The sequence below is a fragment of the Artemia sp. Qi Xiang Cuo genome, chromosome 2 (genome assembly GCF_049724085.1).
Source record: "Artemia sp. Qi Xiang Cuo chromosome 2, ASM4972408v1, whole genome shotgun sequence".
NCBI lineage: Eukaryota > Metazoa > Arthropoda > Branchiopoda > Anostraca > Artemiidae > Artemia > Artemia sp. Qi Xiang Cuo.
In genome coordinates this window covers 33,710,983-33,727,998 of record NC_142795.1, presented here as the reverse complement: position 1 = coordinate 33,727,998, position 17,016 = coordinate 33,710,983, and the positions used below count along the sequence as shown (strand labels likewise).

Below are 17,016 nucleotides of genomic sequence, written 5' to 3'. Positions count from 1 at the left end.
ATTCCTTTGCTCATTGGCCAGAAAAATTTGCCGCCCAAAACAGGTGTAAAAATGCCCCCTGTATCATGAAGACTAGGTTCATGTGTACCAAGTGCAACGTCCCACTTTGCCTGGAAGAATCGCGAAACTGTTTCGCACAGTTTCACAAACCTAAAGAAACGTAAAAGGATCATTGTCAATTCAGTTTCTCGTTTTTTGTACTATATTTGAAGTCTCAGTTTTTCATTGGTTTTATACTGTATTTGAATAAATTTGGTCACACTGTCCTTGCTCAAGTACATGGTGGAAAAGAAAGAAGACGTTCAGAAAAAAATCTGAAAAAATTCCTGGTAAGTACTTATCCATCACATGGTTGACTTTCGCTACTCTCATAATTTTGACCTTCCAGGCTAAAATTCGTGACTGAAAGGGTTAAACAGTAAATCCTGCGATATGGATATGAAGAAGAAGTATTGTGCTTAGAAAACTGATTATTATTAAGTGCTGCCGGCTAACAACCAGAATGAGCGTTCGATGCTTTTCCGAAGGGTGCGATATTAATCGAGAAAATGCAAAAGGAAAAGGAGTCAAATTACTTGCTGTGCCAAATAACAGGTAGGCTATGAAATGTTTGAAATGTTTTTGTTTTCAAACTTAAATTCTATTCTAGTACCACAATGAGATAGCTAAGAAATATACATACCATGATCTACTTAGAATTCAATGTTATAAGCTATAAAAATATAAATTTAGAAAATTACGGAACGGTGGGATTCCTTCCATCCCCTAGATTCTACAAAACAAACTTTTCGAGGGGACGGAGGGATTCGGGATAGGGCCCCGGGGCCTAGACCCGAACCCCGAGTGGAATGACTGAAATGACTGAAATGACACACTGCTGGAACGAGGGACTCGTAAGGCGAGCATGGGAAAGAGCGTCCCAACTGTTAATCCCAATTTCGTGTGACCTATTTCCTCGCAAGTTTTTTGTACAGTATTTTTTCGAATGCGTATCTTCTACATCACTAAATTTGAAAACCAAAAGATGGAAAGAAGTGCTCTATGCGGAAAAAATAAAAGCAGCTATGTTAAAAGGATTTACTTTTAAGTATTTTTTATTCCGTGGTTAACCATATTTATTTGTTATTATATTGTTTGAATTTGCTAAAAATGTTTTTGCATTATTCTAAAAAGAATTTTTCTAAAGCAATGGTACTTCTAGCGATTCTTGATTCTCTTAAAACTATTTTACAGAAATGAAAAATATTTTACGGAATGATTGCCGATTATGATTTTGGATTGGAAAATTATTCAGCGAATTAATAAGTTGGGATTATTTATTTTCTTGTTTCTTTTATTCTGTTGCAATTAAAAAAAAAAAGAAAAAATTGGAAGAACTATTAATACAGCGGTCATGTAGCCTACCATTAAACCACATCTGCAAACCCACTTCTGATCAAGATTATTATTATCCTAACTGTTCTTGAAACTCATTCCAACGTTTCGGGGTAGTATTTTTCACAAGAAAGTCATATGTTTGTTTTTATCAATCAATAGTAATTCCCCCTCGTCTTTTTTGCTTTTTAGCCTTTTCTTTGATCCGCAAGTAGCGATGATATTCCACGAGAAAATCCGTAAACGCTTCGAAGGAGAAGTGAAAGAACTCTAGAGAATAGCATACTGATTTTCAAACGAAATTGTTTTACAACTGACTACATCGTTTTCATTTTTCTTTCCATTATTTTATGAGCTTCTATCAAAGCAACAATTACTGCCTGGAACTACGGATAGATTTCCGGAAATTGGAATTTCTTTAAGGTTTGCAGGTCTACTTGAAGTAACCATCGCAAATTATTTCGGTATGTAAGGAGAGGAAATCATTGTCTTTATGTTGATGATCTACTTTCATTCCAAATAAAGCACACTTTTATTCGTCTGTTTCGTATTACTCGTATATAGGACTAATCTGGTTTCAAATAATCTGAATCAGTTGACGAGTGCACCGTACTATAATTAATTTTGCAGCACACAACAATAAAAATACATGTAAAAGCTGCTCATGAAACAAAGCATCCCATATGTGTGTGCTTTTTTTTGCTTTCCTTCCGATAGTGGGCCTATATAAGCTTATCCCGGCCTCCAATCAAGGAGCTTAGGGGACACACAAGAAGTAAATTTCGTACTGTTCTGAACCAAATTAAATAAAAGTATATTATATCAAATACTATCAATACAATTTACGCGGCTAATTTCTTTAATCCAGTTGCCATGCAATGACAGGAAAAATAAATACTTTCGAAATAAATTATCATATTTCAAGTTTGACGTCAATAACATTGAGAAAAAGGGATAGATTAGAGAAAGATGAAAACAAGTATAATAATCAAAGCAATTTCCCATTCAATATAAGAGTATTTACGCATAGCACTCTCAAATCGTAAATATAGGCGTGATAAATAGGTGTCGGTAAACATCACATAAAATCTAATAGGCCAGGGTGAAACTATTTAAAAATAGAAGGCATTAATTTAAATATGGTCCGCAATAAAGTACCCGCATTTTTTCATTGTTCTAATTCTAATCACAAGCTCTATATCAAGATCCATCTCTTTAATTCAGAACAAATCTGATCTAAGCATAATCACCTATGGAAGATATATAATCGTCAATGGAACTTGAAAAATTTAGGTACCAAGTATAGAATCGTCTCCGGAGACGCGGACAAAGGTCCAATTTTTTGTATTGAGAGAATGGGAATAGTCAGTAATTGTATGTGTTTTTCCTTCTCCCACAGAAATTGTAGTATTAATATAAACAACTACATTACTGCATATTAATTTACACTTCTGACAACTCGGATTACATCTACCTCATCTCGGCCGTAATAAATGCAACAAAGAACGATACACAATGACCAAATTCCGGCATAAACCAGATACAGTCCATTTCCTGATCAGAGGTAGACGTTTCCACCCATCTTTAAGGTTTGTGGAAGCACAGGTTTCCCAGCGAAACCGAAACAATCATATTACAGAGATGATCTTGTAAAGTATGATCTTAACGAAATACAATTTCCAGCTTTTACTAATACAAAAATAGCCTAAACCAATTGTTACCAGTTTATGAATATACAATAGCTGTTTAAATAGCAATTTGAGTCGAAAAAATTTTTATAATATACTTTCATTGTTCTGAAATTTTAATTATAAACTTAAAATAGGTTTTGCATTGAGACTTAATAAAAATATGACTAAATATGATTTTTTACTCAAAAATTGATTCCTTTGCGAGGGACTAGAGACTTTCCAGAATAGAATTGCAAACTAAATAATCAATTATTCTACCTACTGAGACATAAATATTGTTAATGAATGCAATACGAATAGTGCTAGTGTCAGGATACCTTACTAAAAATAGTCTTAATTGCTGGATGTATCTATTAATTTCGAACGCAAAGTGAGGATGACACTAAATTAAAGAAAAAAGAATAAGAAAAAATCCGCCACAATTCAATTAATCTTTTATGGCTATGAAGGCGCAAAAAGGATTTTCGTTTGGGAGGGGGGGGTTACAATAAAAAGATGCTTTTTATTGATGCTTGATATATAAATTTCGATGGTGTGATTTTCGTTAAAATTCTATGACTCTTATGGTTCTTTCCCCCTTTTTTCGTAGACCAGACCAATTTTTTAATGCTTGTAGCTTTTGATGGGTAAGACTAAACTTAATAAGACTTATATTTTGGAATCACCATAATAAGCCAATTCTTTTATATATCCATTGCTATCAAAATGCCGTTTCTTATAGTTTTGGATACTATTGAGCCGGGTCACTCCTTACTTACAGTCCTTTACCACGAACTGTTTGATAGAATTATTCAAACCAATAAAATTCACCCTGTCTGCTTGGTTACTTTCATTGTGATTTGATAATATTCAGCACGCGAAGTTTCATTATATTTTGAGTTAACTTTTTTAATCAGAGTTCGTAATAAGGATACATGTCCTACTTTTGGAAACCGGATTAGAAACAAAACGGGGGTAACCACAATCCAAGACAGATTATAATTATATTGTGGTCCAAGACTCCAAAGAAGGCAAATGACCAAATAGATATAACAAACAGGATTTTCTTTTTGGTTTCAAGCGAATTCAGTTTCTAGCCCAAAAGTAGTGAGATTAGAAACATTATAGCCCAAAAACCCACCCCGCGGGTTTTTAGTGACTTTTCCCAAGAAGTTGAAAATTTAATAGCCCAATTGGCGGGAAATAGCCAACCTGGCAACACAGAGTGTATTTACCTTCCAGGTGACCTTTAGCTTGATTAAATAAATAAAAAAAAAATATTTTTAACTGAAAGTAAGGAACGACGTTAAAACTTAAAACGAAAAGAAATTATTCAGTTAATGAAAGGGGCTTTCCCCTCCTCAACGCCTCGCTCTTTACACTAAAGTTTATTATTGCTTACAAAAAATAGAATTGTGAGAAAGTCAAACTTTAGTGTAAGGAGCGAGGCGTTGAGGAGCAGACAGTCCCTTTCATATACGGAATAATTTCTGTTGCGTTTTAAGTTTTAACGTCGTTCCTTACTTTCAGTTCTAAAAAAAAAATTTTTTTTATCTAATTTTTGAGGGTTTTTGAATCAATGCAGATTTTGATTTTGGCTCATCATACATGAATAATCAAAACAAAATTTCCATATTAATTTTACTTTTATTTGGTTAAATGGCTTTCTTGAAATTTGTTTAATTTTATATACGAACGTTTTTATATATAATAAATATACGTAACTTACGAATTAACTTACGTAACGAAATTCTATATTCATAGATTTTTAATACGTATGTTAGGGGGTTCGCCCTCTAGTCAACACCTTGCTCTTTAAGCTAAAGTTCGAATTCTGTTCCATTTCTTTAAAAATGACCCCTGAAGCACAAATGCCGTTAATTAGAATAAATAACTCTTATGAAAGTACTAAAAAATCTTTAGCTTAAAGAAAGAGGTATTGACTAGGGGGTAAACCCAAATAATATACATAATATTTTCTGTTATTTTTAAGTTTTGATGTTGCTCGTTACTTTCAGTTCAAAAACTTGTTTTTTTAATTTAATTTCTGATCTTTTTTTAAATAATGCTGGGAAATCGGGCACCCCCTTCATAGCAATTTACCTTCCCCCATGAAAACTTCCTTCATGGAAAGAACCTGCCATATAATCCTCGATCTCCTCCCACCTACCAGAAAAAATCCCCCCTAAAAACGTCTGTATACTTCCCAATAACCAATACTATATGTTAACATTGGGTAAAGTTCATAACTTTCAGCCCTCCCCCTGGGGACTTCGGGGGATTCAGTCACCCTAAAAGACATAGTTATCATATTTTCGACCATGTTGAACAAAATAGCTATATTAAAATTTTGATCGGGTGACTTTGGGAAAAAAATGAGCTTGGGGGGCCTAGTTGCCCTCCATTTTTTTGAGTCACTTAAAAAGGGCAGTAAAACTTTTAATTTTCGTTCCAATGAGCCCTCACACGATATTCTAGGACCAATGGGTCGACACGATCAAGCCTGAAAAAAAACAAAAAACAAACAAACAAATAAACACGCATCCGTGATCTTTCTTCGGGCAAAAAAAAATGCAAAATTCCACATTTTTGAAGATAGGTGCTTGAAAACTCTACAGTAGGGTTCTCTGAAATGCTGAATATGATGGTGAGATTTTCATTAGGGTTCTGTAACTTTTAGGGGGTCTTTCCCCCTTTTTTTGAAAATCAGCCAAATTTTCTCAGGCGCACAACTTTTGATGGGTAGGATTAACCTTGATGAAACTTATAGATTTGAAATCAGCATTAAAATCTATTTTTTTATGCATATATTGGCATCAAAATCCTGTTTTCTAGAGTTTCGGTTACCATTGAGCCGGGTGGCTCCTTACTTACAGTTTGTTACCACGAACTGTTTGAAAACAGTCATGAAATGCTTTGAAACGGGTCCCCGAAGCGCCCCTGCAGATTCGACAGCAGTTCTCGAAGCGTTAATACATTTTCAATTCCCGAAATAAGATATGCATTTTTCATGCCTAATGGCCACGAGCAAGAAAATATATTCGTTATAAAATCGCAATTTCGCTTTAAGTAAGCATACTATGTAGTTTACTGAGTGTAGCCCTGTTTTGGCTCCCGGTCAGGGGATTGAGTCATGTTTCAAGCCACAAAGCTTTGAGAAAAAGGTTTTCCTCTTTTTTCTTGGGGGGGGGAGAGGGAGAGAGGGTAGAAAGGGACCTGGGATTTTGGTATTTGGGGAAGGGGGAAATTATTTTTTCTCTAGTCCTCACAAAAGATGATATTTTACGGCACAGTTTTTTTTATTTTTCGTATGCCTGTCGTCCGACAGGCCCTTTGGCAAGTCAAATATATTGGTGCATTCTAATTTTCGTTTTAATTATAGTCTTGGATTTTGCTTGTTGATCGGTCATGGTTTCTACAAAATTTGGAAGCAATGCAGCTGGAGGAGCATCAGGGCAATTTTGTCTCTAAGTCTTTGTCTGACACTTGTATCTTTCACAGGAAAAACTTGGCTAAGAAATTACGATTGGCTGTCAAGAGATTCTCTCTTCAGGTAAGGTTTTTTTTTCAAGTGGAAATTAAGTTAGTTATTATTCGACTTGACTGCTTGATTACATGATTCAAATAATAAAGATTTTCTAAGGATATTGTTGAGTATGTTTTTATCTTAACTGACTTAAGAGTACTTTATTACATCCTTACTGCCGACAAATAGAAGAAGACGTAAAAGCTTGAGAATAATTTTAACGGTTTTTTTTTGCCAGACGGAAGAAAAATTAACAAACACATTCAAAGTATTAAATTACATTCAAAACTGTTTTGTAAAATTACAAAGGCAAAATTACTTATATAGTAATTATTGACTAGCTTCAGGGTTGTGTTTCCAATAGTACTAGGGTTATAGATGACGTTTTTTTCTAAAATTCATAATTTACCACAAGGTCTGTGACCTCTCTGACAAGACTAATAGACTATTTACATCACTTTTTTGTTTCTAAATATTCTATTCCTCAAACTACTAGCTAACTTTAACAGGAAAAATAACTTATAAGAAAAAATGATCTGATTTCAGGTGATCATTTATGTTCGGTTTACGTATCACTTACTAAATAGATAAACTATTATACAAGCTAAAGCCCCCACCTCTTTTCTTTTTGAATCTGTTGCTTCTGAACTTTTCTGGTATTAGCCAAATTAGTTGAACTTACGGAAAACTAAAAAATAAAGTGGAATATCCTTCTGAGTAACAATAAATGCTTCGTCTATTAACATTGTGACATCTTTAGGCCCATTGGTAGTATCTTGTATTTTCTATACGTATTTTTAAAAACGCCCTCTGTCTGGTTTCACTCTTATCGTTCACATTCAACTGCTAGAATGTGACTTCTGAAAACTGGCTTAAAATTTTCTGCTCATTCTTAACTTATTTCTTGCCTGAGATACACGAATACTCATCCTGTAAAACCTCTCCCAGGAATATATATCCGTGGAGAATTCGCCCTTGGAAAACTCTTTCCCAAGAAAGTCTGAGCCCTTGGATACTCAACCCCATGATCTTGCTCTTAGAAAACTTATCTCTATGGAAAACTTACCTCTGCAAAACTCACTTCAAGGAAAATGTGTTTAAAAACATATACATATGGTTACATCCTCTGATTGAAAGGACCCTCCGTGTAGAAACTTACTTTTAATAAAAAGAAAACAACACAACAGTGATTTTTTTGGCCAATTTCAAATTGTTGTGCTATGGTAGGCTAATATACTCCTTCTTAGGAGATAACTTATTACGGACAAATTAGAACCACTGGATCAACTTTTCAAGGACTTTGTTCCCCCTCCTCTATGAGAAAACTATTTCAGATGTCCTGGGGTCAAGTCTTTGCGCTAGATGTAATAACAATTACTTTTATATACTGTGATGGGATTGGCAGAGATTCAAATCTAAATGAATTTACTCGATACGAGGTTAACCTTCCATTTTGAATCAAACAGTTCGTGGTAACGAACTGTAAATAAGGAGCGACCCGGCTCAATAGTAGCCAAAACTCTAAAAAACGGAATTCTGATACCAGTACATACATCAAAAGAATCGGATTTTCATGCTGGTTTCAAATATTTAAGCGTAATCAAGTTTAGTCTTACCTAAAAAAAAGTTAAAAGCCATAAAAAGCATAACAAGTTGTAACACAGCATAAAAAGTTGAAACAATTTGCCTTATTTTCGAAAAAAGGGGAAACTTTCTATGTTAGGAAGTGTTATATCTATAGTTGTCACTCCCCTTAAAAGGGATAGAATCTTAATGAAAATCAAACCGGTTACATTCAGCGTATCAGATAACCCTACTGTAGACGTTTCAAGCTCCTAACTGCAAAAATGTGGAATTTTGCATTTTTTGCAAGAAGAGAGATCACAGATGCGTGTTTATTTAGTTATTTATTTTTCTATTATTTTTTTCCCAGGGGTGATCGTATCGATCCAGTGGTCATAAAATATCACGAGGGGGCTCATTCGAACGGAAATTAAAAGTTCTAGTGCCCTTTTTAAGTGACCAAAAAAATTGGAGGGCAACTAGGCCCCCTCCCACGCTAATCTTTTCCCAAAGTCACCCGATCAAAATTTTGATAAAGTCATTTTGTTAAGCATAGTCGAACACCTAATAAATATGTCTTTGAGGATAACTTAATCCCCCACAGTCCCAGGGAGAAGGGCTGCAAGTTATGAACTTAGCCAATTGTTAACATACAGTATTTGTTACTTGGAAGTATGCAGACGTTTTCAGGAGGGATTTTTTTCTGGTGGAGAGGGGGGTTGGAGGAGAAGGCTACGTGGTAGGGTCTTTCCATGGAGGATATTGTCGTAGGGGAAGGGACATTTCTATGACGGGGGCCGCCGGATTTCCCAGCATTATTTAAAAAACGATCAGAAATTAAATAAAAAACAAGTTTTTTCAACTGAAAGTAAGGAGCAACATTAAACTTAAAACGAACAGAAACTATTGCGTATATGAAGGGTTCCTCCCCTAGTCCATACCTCTCTCTTTACGCTGAAGTTTTTTAATACTTTCAAAAAAGTTATCTATTCTAATTAAATGGCCTTTGTGATTCAGGGGTCATTCTTAAAGAATTGGAACCAAATTCGAACTTTAGCGTAAAGCGCGAGGTTTTGACTAAAGGGAGAACCCCTTATTTGCGTAATAAAAATATACAAATATAGAAGTTCGTTACGTAAGTTATTTCATAAGTTACGCCAGATCAAAATTTCGAAAAAGTCCTTTAGCCAAAATATGTAAAATTAATATGCAAATTTCATTTTAATTATTCATGTACGGCGAGCTAAAATCAAAGCTGCATTAGTCCAAAAACGTTCAGAAATTAAATAAAAAAAAACAAGTTTTTTAACTGAAAGTAAGGAGCGACTACGAACAGAAATTATTCCGTATATGGAAGGGACTGTCCTCTCCTCAACGCCTTGCTCTTTACACTAAATTTTTTTATTGTTTTAACAAATAGAGTTATGAGAAAGAGTCAAACTTTAGCGTAAAGAGCAAGGCGTTGAGGAGGGGACAGCCCCTTCCATATACGAAATAATTTCTGTTCGTTTTAAGTTTTAATATCGCTCCTTACTTTCAATTAAAAAAAATGTTTTTTTATTTAGTTATTACACAAAGAAGGAAGGGAATACACCTTGAGCCTTTCACAGCCAACGACCTAGTAAAGAGCCACGCATGTCAGTCTATTTTTTTTCCGCTGTCTCATACAGAAGAGGGGGCCGTAAAAACTTGGCAAGGAGCCCATTCGAAGAATTGTAAACAAAGGCTCCTGGACGGGAGGAGGGTTAGTCTATTCTACCTACTTTTAACGAGATAAATGATGGTGAGTAGTCTCTAAGGGTAAGCATTCGAGGGCCAAGTTTTCCCCTGAAGCAAGTTTAATGTGAACGAATGGAGTGTATTTTTAGAATGGTTGATTGTATTTTTCCTTTAATAATTTTCTCTTCCTTTCCATTCCTTTCAATCTTTTCATATAAATAGTAAAATCCTATTTATGGCCAATTATAATTTAAGTTGTTGATCAGTTAATTCATTCACTTTAAGCTTTTGGACCCCTCTCGTTCTAGGTCAGGACTTAAGACTTTCCCTCAAAATGCAAAAATGCACTACAACTATGCAAATCTCCAAAAGGATTATGGCCATGCACAACTTGCTGTCTTGCATTATAAAGAAGCTATTAGGTAAGTAATATTGGCAAAGGAAATAAATCCAGTGAAACGCAGCAATTTCTTGGAAAGGGTCATAAGCCTCCATTAACAATAGTACAAACGGTGGAGCTTGCTTTACTTAAGAGCCTTATTCAATCTAAAAGATTGACAATTTAGATAAACTGAAAGCTAAATAGAAGAAAAGAGAATTATGTACAAAATGGGCTAATTTCGATATGTAAAATAAGAATAACTCCTTAAAGCTTATCTCATGACATGATAATAGCTACTGTTCTATTTCTACTGAATTTGGTAGTTTTTAATCATAGGTAATGAAGTCAATATACAAGGATTATAAAGTGCAATGAAAAGCATGGGTTTCTTCTTAATTATGCTCATGGGTACTTTTAAATTGAAATGATAGGTGAATTTCAACAATCTCGAAAAGGCAAAAACTAATATTAAAATTCTTCACCGCAACGTCGTTATCACTGTCTGGCCCCGCCAAATCAAACAGTTCGTGGTAACGAACTGTAAGTAAGGAGTGATACCGGCTCCATAATAATCGCAATTCTATAAAACGGAATTATCATGTCAATAAATGGATCAAAAGAATAGGCTTTTTATGCTGATTCCAAATATAAAACATTCAAATAAGTTTAGTTTTACCCATAAAAGGTTACGAGCCGAAGAAAATTTGCCTGCTTTTCAAGAAATGGGGAAAATGCCCCCAAAAAATCAAAGTATCTTAAGAATTTCACACCATTAGAATCAGCGCATCCTACTGTATAAGTTACAAGCTCATATATGCGAAAATGTGGAATGTTGTATTTTTGTCAGAAGAAAGATCACGGAAGCGTGTTCATTTATTTTTTTCCCAAGGGGCGATCTTGTCGAACCAATGGTCCTACAACATCATGGAGAGAGCTCAATTGAACGGCCAATAAAAGTTCTATTGTCTATTTTACGTGACCGAAAAGATTGGAGGGCAACTAGCCCCCTCTCAAGCCCCCTTTCCCCCAAATCGTCCAATTAAAATTTTGAGATAGCCATTTTGCTCGACATAGTTGAAAAATCCCGAAACTATGCCTTCGGAAACAACATGACCCCGCGAGCCCTCGGGGATGGGTCTTTAAGTTACAAAATTTGCCTATTGTGTACGTACAGTATTTGTTAATGGAAAATATACAGACAATTTTCGGGAGGATTTTGCTCTTGATCTGACTTTCCATGGGGATAATTTCCAAATGGAGGGAAATTTCCATGAGTGAAGATTCTAGGGAAGTTTCAGACTAGGGGGATTTGACAGAATTCCTATACGAAATTCTTTTGATTTGTCTTATTTATCTTTGCCTACTCAATTTTTAATGTAGTGATGTCCCGGGGCAATTGTCCAGGGGAAATTTTCAGTGTGTTTGAGCAACTTTCCACTGGGGATGAAAGAATTTCCCGTAAAAATTTTCCAAGGGAGGGGGATTTCTGGAGTGATCGGAAAAACGATTAGAACTTTGTCTTTTTCAAATGAAAGTATACCAAAGATAATCTTTACAGGATGAATCTTCTGCAAGAAACTTTACTGAGGGGGGGGGGGATTTTAGCGAGAATGGAATTGTCTCGAAGGAATTTTACGAGAAGGAGGCAGTCTTGCCACCCTGGTCTGGAAGAATTTACTAAATCTGAGAGGAAAAATTTACTAAATCACATCTGTTCTTACTAAATGCTAAAAACAAATTCCGTTTATTTTGAGTTTAAATGTTGCTCCTTACTTTCAGTTTAAAAAAACTTTTTTTTTTATTATTTAATTAAGTCAAAAGCTAGTTAATGGACAAGAACGATTACAAGACCTTGTGCTAAAATATGCTCAAACTTACAAAAGTTAGTGTTCTGTTATATCAGTTTGACGATCACTTTTTCTAGATATGACAGAATCATAAGTGTTTATTGAGTCAACTATAATATTTCAGATCATGAAAAGAGTCCACTGGTGCTTTTTTATCCTACAGCGAAAATGTATAGACCATCAATCAGTTTTTGGGTTATTTTAAAGGTTAGCTACACGAACTATAAAACATGTGAAAGATCATTTAAGTGTATTACATAGTAACTATAGGTAAAACATCTTTCCTATAGGTATATTTGGATCATCGGAACTAATCGAATAAAGAACTCCGCCAACTTCTTTTTTTTCAAAGTGCCATAAAAATATTTTAAACACCCACGTTGGATTTATTTTCCCGATATTGACAAGCTTCATTTGTGAGTAAAGAAGTCTTTTCTACTGGATCTATACCAGAATGAAAGATATTGACAATCCCAGTTTCAATTATTCATGAACTGGTGACGAGGAAAAATGGATTACCAGAGTTGCAATGTTTATGTTGCTGAGATTGGTGGGAAAAATATGATAATCTGATTGTATCAAAGCAGGGAAATATATCCGAGACATGCCTGCTCTGCTTTTTGATTGTATATTAGGAATTTCTGTGATTTTATACAAGAACTCCTGTTTTTTGTCCATAGATTTGTTATCAAAGCATGATTAAATGTGACTGCTACAAGCTACAGCTGGAAATCTACTTACTCATCGTCGTGTATTTTGAAACATCACAAATTATTTTATATTCCTCAGTAAAACCTCCTCAGTGAACGTAGTCAAAAGACAAACCGAAAGAAACCTGGCATTATGAAGAAAGAAACCAGTATACTTGTCTTTTAGCTGTGCTTGAGCAATGTATATTTGCTGAAAATTTATTTTGTATTATGTTTGTTCGAGTTCTAATTTAATGACATAATCATCTGTCTGTTGGTGTATTGGAACAACAATCCTGAAGCAAATGATCCAACATGATTCGGTATGACAAAAAGCTAAATTGCGTCAATTCAATAGCTCGATTCAGCAGGTATAACAATCATCTTATGGATGGTGACAAGCCAAAATTTAGTCTCATATTCAAAATATTTTGAGAATTTTTGCCTAACTACTTATATGAGCAATAAGATAATTATCCCTAAATTTTTCTTCAGATCCAAGTGGGAAATGAAACGAGAAAAACTGTACATTAAAATACCTTTAATAAAAATTGTCAAAGTTATTACTGCGCTTAAAGTCACTACTTAACTGAAAAAAACAAAGTTAAGCTTTAAATAAAGATGATTACATTACCTGTTTAAACTAAATTTTCTTTCAAGAATAATAGATCTCAAGAAAACTTTTGTAAATTATATATATGTCTTTCCAAAAATATTTGCTTCCCATGAGCTGCTTCTTTAGACACTGACACTGTTTATGTGGTAAACTTTACTTATGAATTTGAGAATTTAGTAAATTCTAGGCACAAGTAAATAATTTCTGAGATCACACTGGCTAATTATGATAAAACATAAAATCGCGAAGAAAACGAGGACAATTAACAGACAGTGAAAAAATTGAAAAATTATGCAAATATTTCGGTCAATACCTCCGCTTGACCGTCCTCAGTGCAGAATAAAACTAATAAAAATATAAAAAACCAAACCTTAAAATAAAAACACAAAACTAAAATTGAACGACCCTTTCTCAGTAACGGCGAAAGGGTGTTACCCTTTATAAGGTTTGGTTTTTTTAAGGTTTGGTTTTTTAAATTTTTATTAGTTTTATTCTGCACTGAGGAATGTCAAGCGAAAGTCTTGAACGAAATATTTGCACACCTTTTTCAATTTTTTCACTAGCTGTTAATTGTCCTCGTTTTCTTCGCGATTTTATGTTTTATCTAGGCACAAGATCAATGTTCAACCTCAATACTTTGTTTTTTTTAGTAACCAGACCTGTTTAGTAGTTTTTTTGCATCACCAATAAAGTGCTGAAACATTTTTAAACTTCTTGCAAATTTATAAATTTAGGCTTCATAAATTTCTAAATTGTTCAAAAAGAATATTCTTATTTGAAAAACACCTTCTCTTCTAAGCTCTTGGCCTCCATAACTAGCTCTCTTGTTAGATCTTTTGAACCTTGCTTAAACTGATTTCATAACATAATTTCCGCTAACTTCCTTTGTCGCATCTTAGAAATAAGTAAAACTCGATAACTAAAAATAAGTTAATTTTCTTTTAAGAATCTGTAAGACCTATCAAGTCTAGGCCGATGTTTTGTATCGGATGGGAATTTTCGAAACTTTAAATCCCCTAAAAGCCTGATTTAAAAAAAGATTAATTGTGCAATATTTTTAAAATCTTATCTCCTTCTCGAAGTTTCTAAATGCAACGCTCTATAGAAAAATATAAGGTTGATCCTAATGTACTTGTCCTAATAAAAAAATTTTTTCGTTATTTTAAGGAAAATTCTTCTGTAAATGGTAAACAAACTATCAAAGTTAAATGACTAACAAGAAAATCTGGAAAATATAACGAGTCATAATTATATCAACAAAATGGTAAAAAGCCTCAGTAATATTTAAAAATTTCAAAAGACCAATGATAATTGAAAAATATAATAGCGGTACAAATTTATTTTAGTATAACAGCAAAGATACAGTAAATACACGAATATCAGAATTACCACTTGTACTTCGAGCGTAAGTAATGCATGCAAATAAAAAAAAATAAAAAAATAACTCGCACTTATTACAAAAATTTATTACCAGATATAGAAAAATAAAAGATAATCGCTAAGATTTTTTTTTAAGTAGACGGAACTTCAGTAGGTTCAATCTGATTTTAACATATGTTGAAGCGGTACTATTTGGATTCACTCAGTCCAAATAAATAAAAAATTAGAAAGAAAATTGTAGGGTATGAAAAACCATTCTAAAAGTAGTTAAACGAAAAAACAAATACTAGCTTCTTTCAAAACGAAATATCATTAAGCCTCGGAACAAATAGAAAATATAGTCAGCGTTAGAATAGATACCACAACATCTAATAGGTTTACCTTTATCCGAAGATTTATTTATGAATCATTCTATATAAACGAGGAATTCTCCATAGTCTTGGGCGATTGACCACAGAGGTCAATAAATAAATAACAAATTAGAAAGCAAGTTTTAGTGTACGAAACATCATTCTTAAAGTTGTTAAATTAAAAAAAATACTAATTTCTGACTATTGGACTAACATTAAGCCTCAAAACAAACAGGAAATATACTAAGCCCGAGAGGGGTTGCCATAAAATCTAAGAGACCTACCTTTATTCAAAGATTTATTTATGAGTTATTCCATGTAAACAGGGGGTTCTTCATAACCTTGAGCCCTTGACCACAAAAATCAAGAAACAAATAACAAATTAGAAAGCAAGTTTAGTAGTAAGGCCATATAAGATTGAAAACCTATCCGCAAACCTACGCCTGAGGCATGGATATGTGTGTAGGTTTTCAAGTAATTGGGTTACCAGGGTCATTAGCAAAGAGGTACCATTTCTATAGAAGCTATAGTAATTTGAAAAATCATGTGGAATTTGCTTGAAGGTATATACTTTGCGTACGTGCCCGTACCAAACAGGTTTTTCTGGTAGTCCTATTCTACAGGTCATTACGCCTTTGCCAAGAGGAGCGAGTATAACTTGATTGGTGATTAGGATTTGAATAAAAGGAATAGTTTTCTTTACAATTCATATTAGTAAGATACTTGAATTCAAAGAGAATATTTTTTTTACAAGGATATTATTGAAAAAAAAAATTATTAGTGCATTTAAAATATTGGAGATTAATGATGGAACCGAAAGCAGCAGCAGCAGAGATATATGAGTACATAATGTAGCTGTGGAAATAACCGCAGGAAGTAGAGTATGTCTGGAATGGGACATTATGTATGCGAGATACGTGATATCATCAAGCAAATTTAAGCAGGAGGAACAGTTGTGTTTGGCTGGAAAAGTGAATATTCTCCATATAAATAAACTTCGGTCAGCACTAGATGTCCAATCGAAATATATTGATGAGAATAAAATGTATGAGTTCATATTATTTTTGTAATTATTTTCAATAAATTTTTTTTTTAATATTCTGTTTTTTTTTTCTAGATCGTAAAATCATATACTTTACAGAGCAAAACAATAAATTCTTTTTTTTAATTATTATATTGCTAATTTTTTGTTACTAAAAAAAAAAAAAAAATGGATAGATACGATTATGATATAAAAACTAGTACAATATTTATTACTGCCAACAATTTAAGTATATACGAGGATTTTCTATATTTTTATATTAAAAGTACTAAATTTTATCGAGGAATGATTTTCGATATAATGAAAACTGATTCTCCATCATTAGACTATTGTATGAAGCTTCTACATCGTGGTCCAAATGCATTTACACAATTTATTGATATATTGATCACGACACGACAAAATGATATTGTGGATATGCTTTTAAACATTAGTTTAGAAATTTAGGACTTTTTTTCATAAGAAAGATGGTGCTCAAGGATGATTTACTCCTCTCTCTCTCAGAAAATTTATTTTTTTTTGATATCTCAGTTTCATTATGGCAGTGAGAGCGTCAACACATGAAAAAATGTTCCAAGCATGTCCGTTATGTATGTATACACAGGGCAGCTGGTCGTCATGTTAGAATTGCAAAATGATTCATGAATATGATGAAAAGTGTAGATTATGCAATCCGTGTAAATTACACAGAGAATATGCTATACAAATAAAAGGTTGTAATTCATGTATTGACGAGGCGTGCGACTATCACCCTAGAGGTCACCTACGCTCAAATTGTCATTATGATAAATGAAAGCAGTGGGAGAGTACACATCCCGGTATGATTGGAAAGAATCCTAACCGTGATTTTAGTTTATT

The 17,016-nt window shown here is 33.6% G+C and overlaps 1 protein-coding gene and 1 non-coding gene across 2 annotated transcripts; one reads left to right on the top strand and one right to left on the bottom strand.

Moving 5' to 3' along the window:
• Positions 1–502: 502 nt before the first annotated feature.
• On the top strand, positions 503–12,596 carry LOC148955163 (protein O-mannosyl-transferase TMTC1-like). The gene is made up of 4 exons (XM_089106328.1): positions 503–594; positions 6,427–6,597; positions 10,161–10,274; positions 12,372–12,596. Exons 1-4 carry the CDS (start codon positions 503–505, stop codon positions 12,439–12,441), a joined length of 447 nt encoding a protein of 148 aa, XP_088962454.1. The 3' UTR covers positions 12,442–12,596.
• Positions 2,829–3,038, bottom strand: LOC148955164 (small nucleolar RNA U3). The gene has a single exon (XR_016143750.1). It is a non-coding gene; the product is annotated as a small nucleolar RNA U3 (small nucleolar RNA).
• Positions 12,597–17,016: the final 4,420 nt, after the last annotated feature.